This window comes from Pongo abelii, chromosome 19, assembly GCF_028885655.2.
Source record: "Pongo abelii isolate AG06213 chromosome 19, NHGRI_mPonAbe1-v2.0_pri, whole genome shotgun sequence".
NCBI lineage: Eukaryota > Metazoa > Chordata > Mammalia > Primates > Hominidae > Pongo > Pongo abelii.
This window is the reverse complement of record NC_072004.2, coordinates 91,357,538-91,375,648: the sequence shown is the minus strand read 5'-3', so window position 1 is coordinate 91,375,648 and position 18,111 is coordinate 91,357,538. Positions and strand designations below refer to the sequence as shown.

General features: G+C 45.4%; 2 protein-coding genes across 46 annotated transcripts in view; both read left to right on the top strand.

The window, feature by feature from the left end:
• ACOX1 (acyl-CoA oxidase 1) overlaps window positions 1-12,080 on the top strand; it is a 32,894-nt gene extending 20,814 nt beyond the window's left edge. Inside the window, exons 4-14 of one of the 3 annotated variants that reach the window (XM_054535141.2) lie at window positions 381-488; window positions 1,893-2,012; window positions 2,159-2,274; window positions 4,240-4,409; window positions 6,280-6,442; window positions 6,893-7,083; window positions 7,960-8,139; window positions 8,258-8,363; window positions 8,498-8,641; window positions 9,399-9,605; window positions 11,085-12,080. In XM_054535141.2, coding sequence (XP_054391116.2) covers window positions 381-488; window positions 1,893-2,012; window positions 2,159-2,274; window positions 4,240-4,409; window positions 6,280-6,442; window positions 6,893-7,083; window positions 7,960-8,139; window positions 8,258-8,363; window positions 8,498-8,641; window positions 9,399-9,605; window positions 11,085-11,132 — 1,553 coding nt within the window. In that variant the 3' untranslated portion in view covers window positions 11,133-12,080. 3 annotated transcript variants of the gene reach the window in all.
• Window positions 12,081-16,384: 4,304 nt separating this feature from the next.
• FBF1 (Fas binding factor 1) overlaps window positions 16,385-18,111 on the top strand; it is a 31,750-nt gene continuing 30,023 nt past the window's right edge. For 8 of the 43 annotated variants that reach the window (XM_063718972.1, XM_063718976.1, XM_063718967.1 and 5 more), the window contains exons 1-2: window positions 16,838-16,976; window positions 18,017-18,081. The gene's annotated coding sequence lies outside the window, so the exon portion shown is untranslated. Of the gene's footprint in view, window positions 18,082-18,111 lie in introns of all 43 variants that reach the window. The other 35 variants (XM_054537367.1, XM_063718971.1, XM_063718966.1 and 32 more) reach the window with 8 other exon arrangements.

The following is an 18,111-nucleotide window of genomic DNA, read 5'->3' as shown; positions in this document are numbered from 1 at the left end:
AATTGGCATACTTGCAACTCAGAGATGGGTTTAAAAAGACAGTTAACATCCCTGTTAAATTCATATATTGTGATCTTAAAAATGTGATTCTAAGTTGCCTTTATATTTTCTTTCAGTTGCTGTAAATAAATGTAACAAATTAAATACAGAAATGGAACATGCATGACACTTAGATTTTCAGCTTAATAGGAAACCATCAGATAGTGTGGGAAATTCAGTGTCTTGGTTATTAACCAGTTGTAGCTCATCTACAGGTGTTTTTTGTTAGATTTTGTTTTTCTCTGAGATATGAGAGTTTAAAGGACTGTGCAGGAAATTTTTCCTTGTGCCTATTTTTTTCCCCATCTCTTAACTGAAGTCAATGTAATTTATCTCCTTAGGAACTCACCTTCGAGGCTTGGAAACCACAGCCACATATGACCCTGAAACCCAGGAGTTCATTCTCAACAGTCCTACTGTGACCTCCATTAAATGGTGGCCTGGTGGGCGTAAGTGAATTTTTCAGCATTTATTGGATGTTTTGAAGGTTCGTCATGAGATTTTGCTTAGAATGTAGAGCTTTTATGATAATGTCGGCCAGGCTTGGTGGTGAAATCCTAACACTTTGGGAGGCTGAGGTGGGCGGATCACTTGAGGTCAGGAATTCAAGATCAGCCTGGTTAATATGCTGAAACCCCGTCTCTACTAAAAATACAAAAATTAGCTGGGTGTGGTGGCACACACCTGTAGTCCCAGCTATTTGGGAGGCTGAGGCAGGAGAATGACTTGAACCCAGGAAGGTTGCAATGAGCCAAGATTGCACCATTGCACTCCAGCCTGGGCATCACAGCAAGACTTTGTCTCAAAAACAACCCAACAAACAAATATATGTGTGTGTGGTGTGTGTATGTAGACAGAGAGGTAGGGGGGTGTGTGTGTGTGTGTGTGTGTGTGTGTGTGTGTAAAGCCAGGCATAGTGGCACATACCTGTAGACCTGTAGTCCTACTCAGGAGGCTGAGGTGGGAGGCACTTGAGCCCAAGAGTTCAAGCCTGCAGTGAGCTACTATCTGTGATCGTGCCACTGCACTCCAGCCTGGGTGACAGAGTGAAACCCTGCTCTTAAAAAAAAAAGAAAAAAATTTAAACAGTTTTAACACACACTTTTTTTTTTTTGAGACGGAGTCTCACTGTGTCACCCAGGTTGGAGTACAGTGGTGTGATCTCCACTCACTGCAACCTCCACCTTCTGGGTTCAAGCGATTCTCCTGCCTCAGCCTCCTGAGTAGCTGGGACTACAGGAGCATGCCACCACGCCCAGCTAATTTTTGTATTTTTAGTAGAGATGGGATTTCATCATGTTGGCCAGGCTGGTCTCAAACTCCTGACCTCTGATCTGCCCGCCTCGGCCTCCCAAAGTGCTGAATTACAGGCGCGAGCCACTGTGCCCAGCTGACCCGAAACTTTTATATCTTCTTATTCCATTCTGAGTTATTATCTTGGAATATATATTTCCAATACAGTTAGTGGTCGAAGGATTTTGTTATTCACATTATATATTTTATTTATTTATAATTTATATGTAAGAAGCCACATGTAGCTAGTGATTACTGTTTTGGACAGCACTGCCTTAAGGGATAACAAGGAAGTAGTTTAAATTAATATTCTTATTTTTATCCTAAAATTTTCTCTATGTAAATGCATGAGAAATAAGTAGAAAAGAAAGTAATAACTATTAGCTTAAGGGAATTTCTTTCTGAAAGCTAGGTGTGATACTGTTAGCAGAAAGGCTTTCTGGACACATACTATTGGTTTAGTCTAGTGTTAGATTTAACATATTCTTTCTTCTTTTTTCTACCCTTTAAAAATGTATGAACGTTTGCTCACCTCTCCCTTGTTCTCTTTGATATTACAGTTGGAAAGACTTCAAATCATGCAATAGTTCTTGCCCAGCTCATCACTAAGGGGAAAGGCTATGGATTACATGCCTTTATCGTACCTATTCGTGAAATTGGGACCCATAAGCCTTTGCCAGGTAAGAACTGTTCATCTGATGTTGAGATGAAAATGAAACTGAGCACTTTCTTCTGCAAAAGATAGAGTGCCCAACTGAAGAGGCGGAGCAAAAGCCAGAAATTCCAGAGCATAAACATCTCGTGACTGTCCTTTCATCTGTGGTAGGAATTACCGTTGGTGACATCGGTCCCAAATTTGGTTATGATGAGATAGACAATGGCTACCTCAAAATGGACAACTATCGTATTCCCAGAGAAAACATGCTGATGAAGTATGCCCAGGTACGTTTTGATAGAAAATAGAAGCAGAGGCACCAAACAGTGGGGTTGCAGTGGCTGTTGCTCACAATAGGGTTAGAATGGTCTGTTCTTTTAGAAGGTAATAACAGCTGGGCACACTGGCATATTCCTGTTATCCCAGCACTTTGGGAGGCTGAGTGCGTGGATGACTTGAGCCCAGGAGCTCAAGACCAGTCTGGGCAACATAGTGAGAACCCATCTCTACAAAAAGTAAAAAAATCTAGCTGAGTATGGTGGTACACGTGTGTAGTCCCAGCTACTTGGGAGACTGGGGTGGGAGGATCACTTGAGCCTGGGAGGCCGAGGCTGCAGTGAGCTGTGATTACGCCACTGTACTCCAGCCTGGATGACAGTGAGACCTTGTCTCAAAAAAAAAAAAAAAAAAAAAAGGCTGGGTGCGGTGGCTCACACCTGTAATTCCAGCACTTGGGGAGGCCGAGGCGGGAAGATCATGAGGTCAAGAGATGGAGACCATCCTGGCCAACATGGTGAAACCCCGTCTCTTCTAAAAATACAAAAAAATTAGCTGGGTGTGGTGGTGCGCACCTGTAGTCCCAGCTACTCAGGAGGCTGAGGCAGGAGAATCGCTTGAACCCGGGAGGCGGAGGTTGCAGTGAGCAGAGATCGTGCGCCACTGCACTCCAGCTTGGCAACAGAGTGAGACTCCGTCTCATAAAAGAAGGGAATAAGGCCGGGTGCGGTGGCTCATGCCTGTAGTCCAGCACTTTGGGAGGCCAAGGAGGACAGATCATAAGGTCAGGAATTCAAGACCAGCCTGACCAATACGGTGAAACCCCGTCTCTACTAAAAATACAAAGATTAGCCGGGTGTGATGGCACACGCCTGTAATCTCAGCTACTCAGGAGGCTGAGGCAGGAGAATCGCTTGAACCCAGGAGGCAGAGGTTGCAGTAAGTCGAGATCACACCACTGCACTCCAGCCTAGGCAACACAGCGAGACTCTGTCTCAAAAAAAAAAAAAAAAAAAAAAAAAGGAGGTAATAATGCATTTTTCCTTCTGATGCCCTGTTTTTTTGTTGTTTTTTTTTTTGAGAGAAAGACTCTGTCACCCATGCTGGAGTGCAGTGGCGTGATCTTGGCTCACTGCAACCTCCACCTCCTGGGTTCAAGCGATTCTCCTGCCTCAGCCTCCCAAGTAGCTGGGATTACAGGCATGTGCCACCACACCCAGCTAATTTTTTTGTATTTTTAGTAGAGATGGGGTTTCACCCTGTTGGCCAGGCTGGTCTCAAACTCCTGACCTCAGGGGACCCTCTTGCCTCGGCCTTCCAAAGTGCTACGATTACAGGTGTGAGCCACCGCGCCCAGCATTTTTTTTTTTTTTTTTTTTTTGAGACAGAGTCTTGCTCTGTCACCCAGGCTAGAGTGCAGTGGCGCAATCTCGGCTCACTGAAACCTCTGCCTCCCAGGTTCAAGCGATTCACCTGTCTCAGCTCCTGAGTAGCTGGGATTACAGGCACGTGCCACCACACCCAGCTAATTTTTGTATTTTTAGTAGAGATGGGGTTTCACCATGTTGGTCAGGCTGGTCTCGAATTCCTGACCTCTTGATCTGTCCTCCTCGGCCTCCCAAAGTGCTGGGATTACAGGCATGAGCCATCACGCCCACTCTGATGCTTCTTTTACTGTGACAGTGAAATCAGAAACAGTTAGCAGTGTCGAAGGACATATTTTGATTTGCTAAACCAATGATTCTCAAACTTTTGCAGGCGTTAGAATCACCTGGAAGGCCAGTTAAAGCCCAGATTGCTAGGCCCTACCCTGGAGTTTCTGATTCAGTTGGTCAGGGTGGGGATTAAGATGTAGTATTTCATGCAAGTTGCCAGGTGATGCTGATGCTGCTATTCCAGGGACCACACTTTGAGAACCACTGAACTGCTTCTTGGGCTTAAAAGAAGGAAGTATCAGTTCCACGTTCTTCTTCCAGGTGAAGCCTGATGGCACGTATGTGAAACCGCTGAGTAACAAGCTGACTTACGGGACCATGGTGTTTGTCAGGTCCTTCCTTGTGGGAGAAGCTGCTCGGGCTCTGTCTAAGGCATGCACCATTGCCATCCGATACAGCGCTGTGAGGCACCAGTCTGAAATCAAGCCAGGGTAAGGGCAGGGTCCTAGATGGGCTCAGTACCGAAGGCCTAGTTTTTACCCCATTCACATCCCAGAATTCCCAGATGTCAATACAGAAGATGCACTGGCACTGCAAAATTGCCTAGGGTGATAACTGGGCCTGTAATTTTGTATCTAGGCTTCCTTTTCTTAAGAGGAAAGATAGAAATAACCACCCTTGCTATAATCAGTGACTGCCAAAAAAGAAAAAAAGAGAATACCCACCTTATTATGTTTAACCTTTTAAGAAAAGTAGTAATAATATTACTTGAACTTTATAAGTGAAATGTTCAACACACTAAAGGCAATTTGAAAGTTCTGATTACTACTAGCAGCTATAAATTGTGCGTGGTGAAAGTGACATTAAATTTGTTTCCCTTTTGCATTCATGGCCACAGTTTATTCCTACAACTGCCTTTCACTGATGCTCCCTGATACTCTTTTTACTCTTAAGGAATAAAGAAACTGGCCAGGTGTGGTAGCTCACACCTGTAATCCCAGCACTTTGGGAGGCCGAGGCAAGAAGATTACTTGAGCCTAGGAGTTTGAGGCCAACTTGAGCAACATAGTGAGATAGTGAGACCCTGTCTCTATTTTCTTTTTTTTTTTTTTTTTTTGAGATGGATTCTCACTCTGTTGCCCAGACCAGAGTGCAGTGGCGCGATCTCAGCTTGCTGCTGTCTCCGCCTCCCTGGGTTCAAGTGATTCTCCTGTTTCAGCCTCCCAAGTAGCTGGGATTACAGGCGCACGCCACCATGCCTGGCTAATTTTTGTATTGTTAGTAGACACGGGATTTCGCCATGTTGGCCAGGCTGGTCTATTTTCAAAAAAATTAAAAATTAATTAAATTTTAAGGCCAGGCGCAGTGGCTCACGCCTGTAATCCCAGCACTTTGGGAGGCCAAAGAGGGTGGATCACTTGAAGTCAGGAGTTCGAGACCAGCCTGGCCAACAAGGTGAAACCCCACGTCTACTAAAAATACAAAAATTAGCTGGGTGTAGTGGCGGGTGCCTGTAATTCCAGCTACTCGGGAGACTGAGGCAGGAGAATCACTTGAACCCAGGAAGTGGAGGTTGTAGTGAGCCAAAATCACAACACTGCATTCCATCCTGGGTGTTAGAGACATCATCTCAAAAAATAATAATAATAATTACACTTTTAAAAAGGAATAAAGGAATTGATACAATCAGACCCTTGCTAATTCTTACACTTCAAAATATTTAACACCATCCATTGGGTCTTCTCCAAGATTGTGGTCAAAATACAGTGTATTCAGCCATCTGGTGAGCAGAGCTTTTCAGCATTGCCTTCTTATTAGCTTGACTAGCGTTGGTTTTGTATGTTGCTATGAGCTACGGTTTTCTTAGTCATACTGGAAAGACTAGGACAGATATGGACTTTGCAGCCAGAAAATTCTGTCAGCCTATGCAGTACAAGGTAATTACAGCATAGTCTTAGGGAGCCAAATAGCCTAGGCACTGTGGCTCATGCCTGTGATCCCAGCACTGTGGGAGGCTGAGGCAAGAGAATCGCTTGAACCTGGGAGGCGGAGTTTGCAGTGAGCCAAGATCGCACCACTGCACCAAAGCCTGGGTGACAGAGGGGGACTGCATCGTTAAAAAAAAAAAAAAGCCTCAATTTAAATCTAAGACCTGCCATGTATGAGCTGTGTGACCTCAGGCAGATTCTTAACCTCTCAGTTTCCCATTTGTAAAATGGAGATAGTAATAGTAACTACCTCACAGTGCCCTTCTGAGGACTAAATAAGTTAAAATACCAAGTGCTTAGATTAGAACCTGGCATATAGAAAGTTCTGTATAAACATTTCCTTACTATTTTTTTCTTTTTCTATGTCATGTAGTGAACCAGAACCGCAGATTTTGGATTTTCAAACCCAGCAGTATAAACTCTTTCCACTCCTGGCCACTGCCTATGCCTTCCAGTTTGTGGGTGCATACATGAAGGAGACCTATCACCGGATTAACGAAGGCATTGGGCAAGGGGACCTGAGTGAACTGCCTGAGGTATGAATTAGGTCTCATTCACTCGTGGGCACCCTTCTGTTTCATGGTTGCCTGTTGGATGATGTCCAGAGATAACTAAATGTTGGGATTTCCTGAAAAGAATTATGTATTCTGAGAACTTCTTCTGGTTGAAAGTAGATCAGATATGAAGATCTGTGGGGTTTGTTGTTAAGTATTTTTAGTGTTATCAGAAATACTGTACCATGTTGATTATTTGTTAATCAAGGAAATGTAAGTGGTGAATGTTTAGCCAAGTAGAACAGCTTAGATGGGCATGGGTAGTGTTCTGCATTCTTCTGGCCAGTCGGACAGCTGCGCTTCTTCAGTTTGCATGTGCGGCAGCTGTGTTTTGACAGTGGCCAAGATGTTAGAGGAGGGGTGTGTTTTCTCATTGGTTCTCGGGCTCTCAGCACCACAAATGTCCTGACAGATTTGTGCTTGTCCTCTCAGCTTCATGCCCTCACCGCCGGACTGAAGGCTTTCACCTCCTGGACTGCAAACACTGGCATCGAAGCATGTCGGATGGCTTGTGGTGGGCATGGCTATTCTCATTGCAGTGGTCTTCCAAATATTTATGTCAATTTCACCCCAAGCTGTACCTTTGAGGGAGAAAACACTGTCATGATGCTCCAGACGGCTAGGTGAGAGTCAAATCCACAATTCCTCCCATCTGTTCATAAGAATGTTCTAGTCCTTTTCCTAGGTTCTTGTTCCCATGGTTTTTCTTCACCATATATATATATTTGTTCCTGAAAGGTATACTTTTGCCTTCCATCCTGACTCACGGTTTTTATTTCGTGGTGAGGATAGAGAGTATGAAGCACCTGTTACATAGCTTGAAGTTGTATCAAGGATAGAGTTACTGGGCTGGGCACAGTGGCTCATGACTGTAATCCCAGCACTTTGGGAGGCTGAGGTGGGCAGATCACGAAGTAAGGAGTTCAAGACCAGCTTGACCAACATGGTGAAACTCTGTCTCTACTAAAAAAATACAAAAAATTTAGCCAGGCATGGTGGCACATGCCTGTAATCCCAGCCTACTTGGGAGGCTGAGGCAGAAGAATCGCTTGAACCTGGGAAGCGGAGGTTGCAGTGAGCCAAGATTGCACTATTGCACTCCATCCTGGGCAACAAGAGCGAAAACTCCATCAAAAAAAAAAAAAAGGCCAGGTGTGGTGGCTCACTCCTGTAATCCCAGCACTTTGGGAGGCCAAGCCAGGTGGATCACTTGAGGTCAGGAGTTAAGAGACCAGCGTGGCCAACATGATAAAACCCTGTCTCTACTAAAAAAACAAAATATTAAAAATTAGCCAGGCATGGTGGCAGGTGCCTGTAGTCCCAGCTACTTGGGAGGCTGAGGCAGGAGAATCATTCATTTGAACCCGAGAGGAGGAGGTTGCAGTGAGCTGAGATCCGGCTATTGCACCCCATCCAGCCTAGGCAACAAGAACGGAACTCCATCTCGAAGAAAAAAAAAAAGTAGAGTTACTAAAAGCATGTTTACTGGTGACTTTTAGGTTCCTGATGAAAAGCTATGACCAGGTGCACTCAGGAAAGTTGGTGTGTGGCATGGTGTCCTATTTGAACGACCTGCCCAGTCAACGCATCCAGCCACAGCAGGTAGCAGTCTGGCCAACCATGGTGGATATCCACAGCCCGGAAAGCCTAACCGAAGCATATAAACTCCGTGCAGCCAGGTGAGCTCTCCCTCAAGAGCTGGAATACGCAGCAGTGGGGCTGGGGCCCTGACAGATGACAAGAAGGGCGTGAATACTGTTGATCATTTCCTCAGACCTCCAATCTGTGTCTTAACAGATTAGTAGAAATTGCTGCAAAAAACCTTCAAAAAGAAGTGATTCACAGAAAAAGCAAGGAGGTAGCGTGGAACCTAACTTCTGTTGACCTTGTTCGAGCAAGTGAGGTCAGTGGTAGTTCTCTCTTTTTCCCCTTCCCTGCCCCTAGCATCCCGCATTTTCTGATACAGAAACCGTAGTCACTGTGTATTGAATCTTTTTCCAAGGTTCTCAAACTCTGGTGTTTTCTTTTTAATCTTAGGCACATTGCCACTATGTGGTAGTTAAGCTCTTTTCAGAAAAACTCCTCAAAATTCAAGATAAAGCCATTCAAGCTGTCTTAAGGAATTTATGTCTGCTGTATTCTCTGTATGGAATCAGTCAGAACGCGGGGGATTTCCTTCAGGTCAGTATTTTCTAAGTATAAGTCTTTTGTTGTTGTTGTTTTAAGAAAAATAATTGTTGGCCGGGCACGGTGGCTCACGCCTGTAATCCCAGCACTTTGGGAGCCCAAGGCGGGTACGGTGATCACTTGAGGTCAGGAGTTCAAGACCAGCCCGGCCTGGTGAAACCCTGTCTCTACTAAAAATACAAAAATTAGCCGGGTGCAGTGGTGCACGCCTGTAATCCCAGCTACTAGAGAGGCTGAGGCATGAGAGTCATTTGAACCCTGGAGGCAGAGGTTGCAGTGAGCCAAGATGGCACCACTGCACGCCAGCCTGGGCGACAGAACAAGACTCTGTCTCAAAAAAAAAAAAAAGGAAAAATAGCCAGGCACAGTGGCTCATGCCTGTAATTCCCAACACTTTGGCCAAGGCGGGTGGATCACCTGAGGTCAGGAGTTTGAGACCAGCCTGACCAACATGGAGAAACCCCATCTCTACTAAAAATACAAAATTAGCCAGGCGTGCTGGCGCATGCCTGTAATCCCAGCTATTTGGGAGGCCGTGGGAGGAGAATCGCTTGAACCCGGAAGGCGGAGATTGCGGTGAGCCAAGATCACACCATTGTACTCCAGCCTGGGCAACAAGAGTGAAACTCAGTCTCAAAAAAAAAAAAAAAGAAAAAAATAATTGTCGTCTGCTTTATAGCTGTATATGCATATAGTTATGTCTATCTATATACATATATATGTTTTATTTACTTATTTTGGTCTCTTTTAGGGGAGCATCATGACAGAGCCTCAGATTACGCAAGTAAACCAGCATGTAAAGGAGTTACTCACTCTGATTCGCTCAGATGCTGTTGCTTTGGTTGATGCATTTGATTTTCAGGATGTGACACTTGGCTCTGTGCTTGGCCGCTATGATGGGAATGTGTATGAAAACTTGTTTGAGTGGGCTAAGAACTCCCCACTGAACAAAGCAGAGGTAAAAATCCAGTGTCTCTGCACCTTTTTTAAAGTCTTCACTTAAATATTGAAGCAGGAAAGGCCTCTGGAAGGGGATTTATCTGTGAAAGCTCTGAAAGTACCATGGCCACTTCTGACGGTCACTTTATTTGAGCAACAGGTTCAGAAGGGAATTGGGTTGTTCCCACAGTAACCAGGGTCTTAATCAATTTCAATTTTTGATAACGAATTGAACATTTAAAAATATATACAGGCCAGGCACATTGGCTCACACCTGTAATCCCAGCACTGTGGGAGGCCGAGTGGGCAGATCACCTGAGGTCAGGAGTTCGAGACTAGCCTGGCTAAAATGGTGAAACCCAGTCTCTACTAAAAATACAAAAAAACAGCCGGGTGGTAGTGGTGCACGGCTGTAGTCCCAGCTACTCGGGAATTCTCCTGCCTCAGCTTGAACCCGGGAGAACCCAGGAGGCGGAGGTTGCAGTGAGCCATGTTCGTGCCATTGCACTCCAGCCTGGGTGACGAGCAAAACTCCGTCTCAAAAAATATATATATATATATATATACACACACACACACACACACACACACAAATAGAATAAAATATACAAAAAGAGAATTCCATAGTGCTCTTTGGTACACCCTTTGTCTAGCAGCAATGACTATCACCTCGTGGCTAGTTGTGTTTCATCTGAACCTTCATCCCCCTCCTCCTGGGGACTATTTTGAAATAAATCTAAGACATCAGGGCCAGGCTCAGTGATGCACACCTGTAATCCCAGCACTCTGGGAGGCCGAGGCAGGTGGATCACTTGAGGTCGGGAGTTTGAGACCAGCCTGACCAACATGGAGAAACCTTGTTTCTACTAAAAATACAAAATTAGCCAGGCGCAGTGGCGCATGCCTATAATCCCAGCTACTCGGGAGGCTGAGGCAGGAGAATTGCTTGAACCTGGGAGGCGGAGGTTGCGGTGAGCCGAGACCATGCCATTGCACTCCAGCCTGGGCAACAAGAGCGAAGCTCCGTTTCAAAAAAAAAAAAAACTAAGACATCAGATAATTTTATCCATAAATAATTCAATGCATAGCTCTAAAAGATAAGGACTCTTCAGAAACAACCACAGGCTGGGCACAGTGGCTCACGCCTGTAATCCTAGCACTTTGGGAGGCTGAGGTGGGTGGATCACTTGAATTGAGGAGTTCTAGACCAGCCTGGCCAACATGGTAAACCCCCATCTCTACAAAAAAATACAAATAGTAGCAGCCAGGTGTCATGGCACACACCTGTAGTTCTAGTGACTCGGGAGGCTGAGGTGGGAAGATCGCTGGAGTCTGGGAGGCAGAGGCTGTAGTGAGCCAAGATTGTGCCACTGCACTCCAGCCTGAGCAACAGAGCAGGACTCAGTCTCAAAAAAACAAACAAACAAACAAACAAACAGTATACTATTTAACATGGCAAACTCTTTATTAGTAGTTCTTCTCTCTCCTTTCCCCACAGGTCCACGAATCTTACAAGCACCTGAAGTCACTGCAGTCCAAGCTCTGAAGTGTCACAAGGACAAGTTTAATCTGCTCCAGAAAGCGCCTTTGTGCAACTCAAATCTGTGTGGAATCTTTTTTGAATTCAAATAGCTATGGAGCAAATGATAAATTGACCCCTTTTTATAAATGGAGGGAAAAAAATGAACAGATTTCAGAGATTAAATGAAAAAAAGCAGATGTTTTAAGTGCAATTAACACTGAAAGAGACCTGTTAAACCATTCAGAAAAAGCTTAAGAAATGCGATATGATTTCCTTTTGTAATGCTGCTGATCCCAGTAGACTATGACTTTTGATCATTAGCAGAATTTAACTACTAAGTAGTTGATTATTTTCACATTTTAATTGCTAATCACTGGCTATATAAGTGTTTTTAAGCAAAGGTATTTTTGAAGTGGTGTAGAACCCTTCCAAGCTTTCCTGCTCAGTGTTCTACCAGACTTACCCTGGGGCCTGGCTTAAAAGCAGGATTGAAGAAAAGGGACTGGGGGAAGGAAACTTATTGGAAAACTTGATGCGAATGAGTTTCTGCTTGGCACAGTCTCTGCCTGCTTGCTCTCCTTTGCTGATGGATTGCGTTTATCAAGCTATTCATGCTAGCATTTTTCCAACGAGGGAACTTACTCCGCATGGGCCTACTGTAGGACCATTGTCTCGTGTAATTAGGAATTTTCCATTGAAGGATCGCTCAATTGTCACAGTAGGAAGTATAGGGAGACCTCTCAGCTGTGGCACTGTTGTAACTTTGGAGTGCAGAGTGTAACTCAAACAATCAGATTTCACATATTCTGTCATCTTGGCATAAGCCATTAAAAGCTTGGAGGTTACTGTATTTGGCATTAAAAAAAATGTCACTGAGGTCACCTCACTCCCAGACGTAGCACAGAAAAACCCTTTGAGACAAACCATGTGTTCTGATTTTTGGTTCAGAAAATATAATCATTGAAACTGTGAGGTTTTTGTTTTTTTTTTTTTAACAACTGGGAGAAAACAAACACAAAAAAATATAGTTAGAAAAATGGAAGTTCCGTAGGTTCTATTTCTTACTCTATGTATGGCTTTGTTTTCAGTTTATTTCTAGGAGCTTTCTCTGAATCACTAATTGTCCTTTCAGTTGAAATCTAATTTACACAATCATTCTATATTTAAAGGTTAAATACATCTTAATTAATTTTTTCTTAAAGTCAATGTAAGTCACTTTGGTTTTGTTTTTTTTTAATCTACGCTATATGCCTCATGAAACCAACCAGCTGTTCTAGAATCAGTCCTGAGAATATGGCTTAATTCCATGGAAATATAACTCCTATCTTGGGACCTGACATAATATCTATCTATCCTGGGGAACTGATAATATGAGACTTATAGGTTACAGCAGAAATGCTACATGTTGATAAAAGCCTTAATCTTTCCACTGGGAGAACTAATTGATAATTGTGTTAAGATTGAAGATTAACCCTGTGTTAATCTCACTTGAGTCTATCTTGACAGTAGTTCAGATTCTGGAAAATGATAAACTGACCTGCTAGATGTAGAATTGTTTCAAAATTAGTTTTGAAATACCTTGTTCACAGATGAATATCTGGGCAGGATCTGAGGGTGTTTGGAATGACACCCCCCTAATCCAGTTGCATAGATGGGATATCTTTGCAGGTTTGAGGAGATCATCGACCTGCAGAGCCCCCTTTGACCCAGTATCTCACGTTTTATTTAAAATCTAAATCTGGGGCCGGGCGCGGTGGCTTACGCCTGTGATCCAAGCACTTTGGGAGGCCGAAGCAGGTGGATCACCTGAGGTCAGGAGTTTGAGACCATCCTGGCCAACATGGTAAAACCCCGTCTCTACTGAAAAAAATACAAAAATTAGCTGGGCATGGTGGTGGCACACACCTGTAGTCCCAGCTACTCGGGAGGCTGAGGCAGGAGAATCGCTTGAACCTGGGGTGTAGAGGTTGCAGTGAGCCAAGATGGTGCCACTACACTCCAGCCTGGGTGGCTGAGTGAGACTCCATCTCAAAAAAATAAAATAAATAAAATCTAAATCTGACATTTGATGCTATTTTTATTAATATTGGAATGTTCTGTCTTGAACTTTGTTCAATATAATCAAGAATAAAGATAGAGTAAACCTCACTGATTTGTACTATTAAGAGAGAAAAAATATGCCACACAATTAAACATAGGTTTAAATTATGAAGAAATTTAGAATAGAGGTTTATTAGATTTAGGCAACACTAAGAACAAAAAAGGAAGGAGTGATACCTGCCTGAGTGGACAGCTGTAAATCAGCTGTAATTACTGCAGTTGTAGCAATAGTTGTGAGTGGCTCCAGTCACTTTAGGAGTCCTTGGAAGTACTTGGTACACATCTGTTGGCTGTACCTTAAAGGAAGTGGCAAGTGCAGTTTGCTCTCTACCACACTAGACTGCCACTGACAAGTTTGGGTCTGTTGGATTCAAAATTTGGTGAGCCATTTTCACAAGTACAAAGATACATTTTAACCTTGTCTTCTCCAAAATTACTGAGTAGGAATTTTATTTTTATCTTTTTGAGACAGGGTATCACTCTGTCACCCAGACTGGAGTGCAGTGGTGGGATCTTGGCTCACTGTGACCTCTGCCTCCCGGGTTCAAATGGTCCTCCCTCCTCAGTCTCCTGAGTAGCTGGGACCACAGGCACGTGCCACCACGCCCAGCTAATTTGTTCTATTTTTTTTGTAGAGACGGGGTTTTGCCATGTTGCCCAGGCTGGTCTCAGACTCCTGGGCTCAAGCGATCATTTCACCTCAGCCTCCCAAAGTGCTGAGATTATAGGTGTGAGCCACAGCACCTGGCCCAGAGTGAGGAGAATTAATGAGATTTTTTTTGTGTGTTAGATAATACTGATTTAAGCCTTTTTAAAAAAAGTATTCTCAACCAAATACGAAATTGAAAATGTGAGGTTTAATAGAAATGTGTTGGCTATTTGCAATGGATTCTTCTTGCCCAAGTGTTTGGAGTTCTACTTTATGCTCTGTATTTAAAAATTAGTGACCTCAAAGCAGAGCTGATGACACAGCCTTTGGGGCCCTCATGTTCTTGTCTTTAGAACATATCAGTACTAAGTATCAGCTTATCTTCAGAACATTACAATATTCACTATGTTCATAGGCTTTCTGAGAAGTCACCACTTGTAATTTCAGATTACATACACCTGAAGGCATTTTATAGTTCCTAAAGTTAACATGTTAGATCTTTTTTTTCCACCCCATGAGGGTCTCACTCTCACCCAGGCTGGAATGCAGTGGTGTGATTGTAGCACACTTTGGCCACCAACTCTTGGGCTCAAGTGATCCTCCTGCCTTGGCCTCCTCTAAGCTGGGATTACTGGTGCACACCACCACACCTGGCTAATTTTTAATTTTTTTATTTTTGGAGATAGGGTATGGCTATGTTGCCTTGGGCCCGTCATGAACTCCTAGCCTCAGGTGATCCTCCCACCTCAGACCTCCCAGAGGGTTGGGATTACAGGAGTGAGCTACTGCGCTGGGCCAACACGTTACTTTTTTTTTTGAGACGGAGTCTCGCTCTCACCCAGGCGGGAATGCAATGGTGCGATCTCGACTTCACTGCAATCTTCACCTCCCGGGTTCCAGCAATTCTCCCACCTCAGCCTCCTGAGTAGCTGGGATTACAGGCACCTGCCATCACGCTCAGCTAATTTTTGTATTTTGAGCAGAGATGGGGTTTCACCATGTTGGCCAGGTGATCCGCACCCCCACTCCCCCCACCCCTCCCAAAGTGCTGGGATTACAGGCATAAGCCACAAGCCACCTCGCCCAGCCAACGTTACATCTTAATTCTTGGGTTTTCTTCACTGCAGGGCTTTGGGTGGAGAAATAAAACTCTTCAAATGCATAATCTTTGAGATCCCTGTGAATCAATAATTCTTTAGACAACTGCGGCTCAAAATCCATCCTCTCCCTTTTCCGAGTTACTCCATCCATCTTATTAGAAAGGAAGTGAATTAGGTGTAGGTGGTCTGTAACACCTGCACATCTTTTTATACATGTAGAGGGTATGCCTGGGATATATAGGTTGTCTTCAAGCAGTAGCTGCTACTGCAGCTAGAGAGAGGAGTGCCAGGAAATTGATGACCTGAGACCAAGAGTCTTGTTGATGTTCTGACTTAGATAAAGGTTTTGATCATCTTCATGAAATAATGCAGGGAAGTCATTTCTGCTGTTTATTTACTACTCCATTCTTGGAGGATTAGAACAAGTCACACTGTAATTGACTAAAACGACTTTTTATTTTAAAATACGGATGGTGGTGGGGTTTTGCTTTTTTTTTGGAGACGCTGTCTTGCTGTTTCACCCAGGCTAGAGTGCAGCGGCAAAATCTTGGCTCACTGCAACCTCCGCCTCCCGGGTTCAAGCAATTCTCTGCCTCAGCCTCCTGAGTAGCTGGGATTACAGTGCCTGCCGCCATGCCCGTCTAATTTTTTTGTATTTTTAGTAGAGAAGGGGTTTCACCAAGTTGGCCAGGCTGGTCTTGAACTCCTGACCTTGTGATCCACCCACCTCGGCCTCCCGAAGTGCTGGGATTACAGGCGTGAGCTACCGCGCCCGGCCAGTGTTTTGCTTTTAACTGTCCACACTTACTAAATTTTCCAGTACTTCTTCCTATGGTCATGATAGTAAACACAGAAACATATAAGGAACATTGCTAGAGTTACCAGATGTTAGCTGTTGCATATGTGCACATTCCTAGATTCAAGGGTGTTTTTGCCTTAAATTTAAGTGGGTCATTGGTTGTCTTGGGAAGATCATGGAAAATTGGGGATTTTTTAGAATTCTGAACCAAAATATGTTTTGAGTGTTTCTTAGATTAGTAAATGTGTGATCTTCCACCTTCCACATTCAGACTGTGGACTACACTTCATAAATGCCTTTTTATTTCCAATTGTTATGGATTCAGCTAAGTGACTGTATGCCTTGGGAGCACATAATTACTTTGCTACCTTTTTCCCCCTTTGCTGTTGTGGCTTGAGTTTGGTTCATACCTGAGAAGATGCATTTAGCATATGTTGTTAGCCAGCCCTGGCTTAATAGTGTCCTGTGGGGGTAGGGGTGGGAGGACGAGGGGCACGGGGCCAGAGCATGTGAATGGATCATGGTTGGACAGCTGTGACCTGCTGTCACAGCACTGCGGGTAAGCCAAACTACAAACCGTTCTTTCCTCTGTGACATTGAATAAACCTTAATAAAATTCATAATTAGCACATACTAGAAAAAAATGTGACAATCTTTTTGTGGGGCGACAGTATTGGGTTTCAGTCTGGCTATACAGCTTTGATTGGATCATTAACAGGTCAGTCACTTCCCTCAAGCTTTGGGGTGTGGAATAAACACGGGTGAATTTGTGGATTCACCCGTCAACCTCCCAATATCAACACGTTTCTCACGCCTCCGCGCTGGCCACGTGTCAGCCCTCAGAAGTGGGCAGGAGAAACTTATAAGCAGCCCGGCAGTTCCCAAGAGGGCCTTTGAGCCTGGCGCCCTCTTCCGGGAGAGGCGTTGGGGCAGCTCCTAGCAACGTGCCCGCCGCCGGCAGAAGCCTGGCCCCGCCAACGGCGCGCGCGGCTCCCTGGGAGCTGTAGTTCCTCACGGCGTCCCCGCCTCCTCGGTGCGGGCAGGTGAGCAGACCGCAGACTGCGACTCCCAGGATGCCTCGCGCCCGCCTTTCCGCGGGAGGCCGGAAGGCTGAGGGTGACGGCAGCGCCTGGAAGCTGGAGGCCAGGCCTGGCCAGGCGGGCGACCCGAATGGAGCCAGGGCCGGCGCTGGTCCCATCGGCCACATCTCCGGGGGCACGGCGCGTAACGGGAGGCTTCAGGGGCTGAGAGCGTTACAGGCTGCGCTCGGGGGCCAGATAGGCCGGGCGCTCAGAAGGGTGACGCATTGAGGGGCGAGGAGTCTCGGGACGGAGGGGCGACTCCGGTTAGGGGTCTTGCTTAGAGGTGGTCTCGGGATCTGTAAAACGCCTGGCATGGAGTCGGCTGAAAACATGTGGGGACGGGGTTACTCTGTAGACCTTTGGCCTTGGCAAACCACGCCTAGAAAATCCCCATAGTCTGAGAAGCCCCTGCAGGATCGATAGGAGATGCCAGAAGTTCCTTGATGTGTTATGGGACACATTTGGACTTGTAAGTCGTGAAGTCGCCATTGCAGAGAAAAAGAAACACAAGGCCGGGCACGGTGGCTCACGCCTGTAATCCCAACACTTTGGGAGGCCAAGACGGGAGGATCACTTGAGGCCAGGCGTTTGGGACGACCCTGGGCAACATAGGGAGACCCGTCTCTACAAAAAAGTTTTTAAATTTGCCGGACATGGTGGCGTGTGCCTGTGGTCCCAGCTGCTAGGGAGGTTGAGATTGGAGGATCGCCTGAGCCCAAGGAGGTCGAGGCTGCAGTGAGCTGTGAGAGCTGTGATCGTGCCACTGCACTCCAGCCTGGGCAACAGAGAGAGACCCTGTCTGGAAAAAAAAAGAAAGAAAGAAGGCCAGGCGTAGTGGCTCACACCTGTAATCCTAGCACTTTGGGAGGCCGAGGTGGGCAGATCACGAGGTCAGGAGTTCGAGACCAGCCTGGCCAACAGTGAAACCCCGTCTCTACTAAAAATACAAAAATTAACCGGGCATGGTGGCGCGTGCCTGTATTCCCAGCTACTCGGGAGGCTGAGGCAGGAGATTCGCTTGAACCCGGGAGGCTGAGGTTGTGGTGAGCCAACATCACACCACTGCAATCCAGCCTGGGCAACAGAGCAAGACTCTGTCGAAAAAAAGAAAACAAAACACATGTATTCAGGGTGGGCTCTGTAGCTAAGCCCAGATAACCCTTGCATTCCAATAACAGGACAGGCCAACACCTGGGACATAGAGAGGACCCCTCTGACTCCTTTCTTCCAGGACATCCTGTAGGTGGGTTTTGGTAAAGTGGAGGAGGGGGAG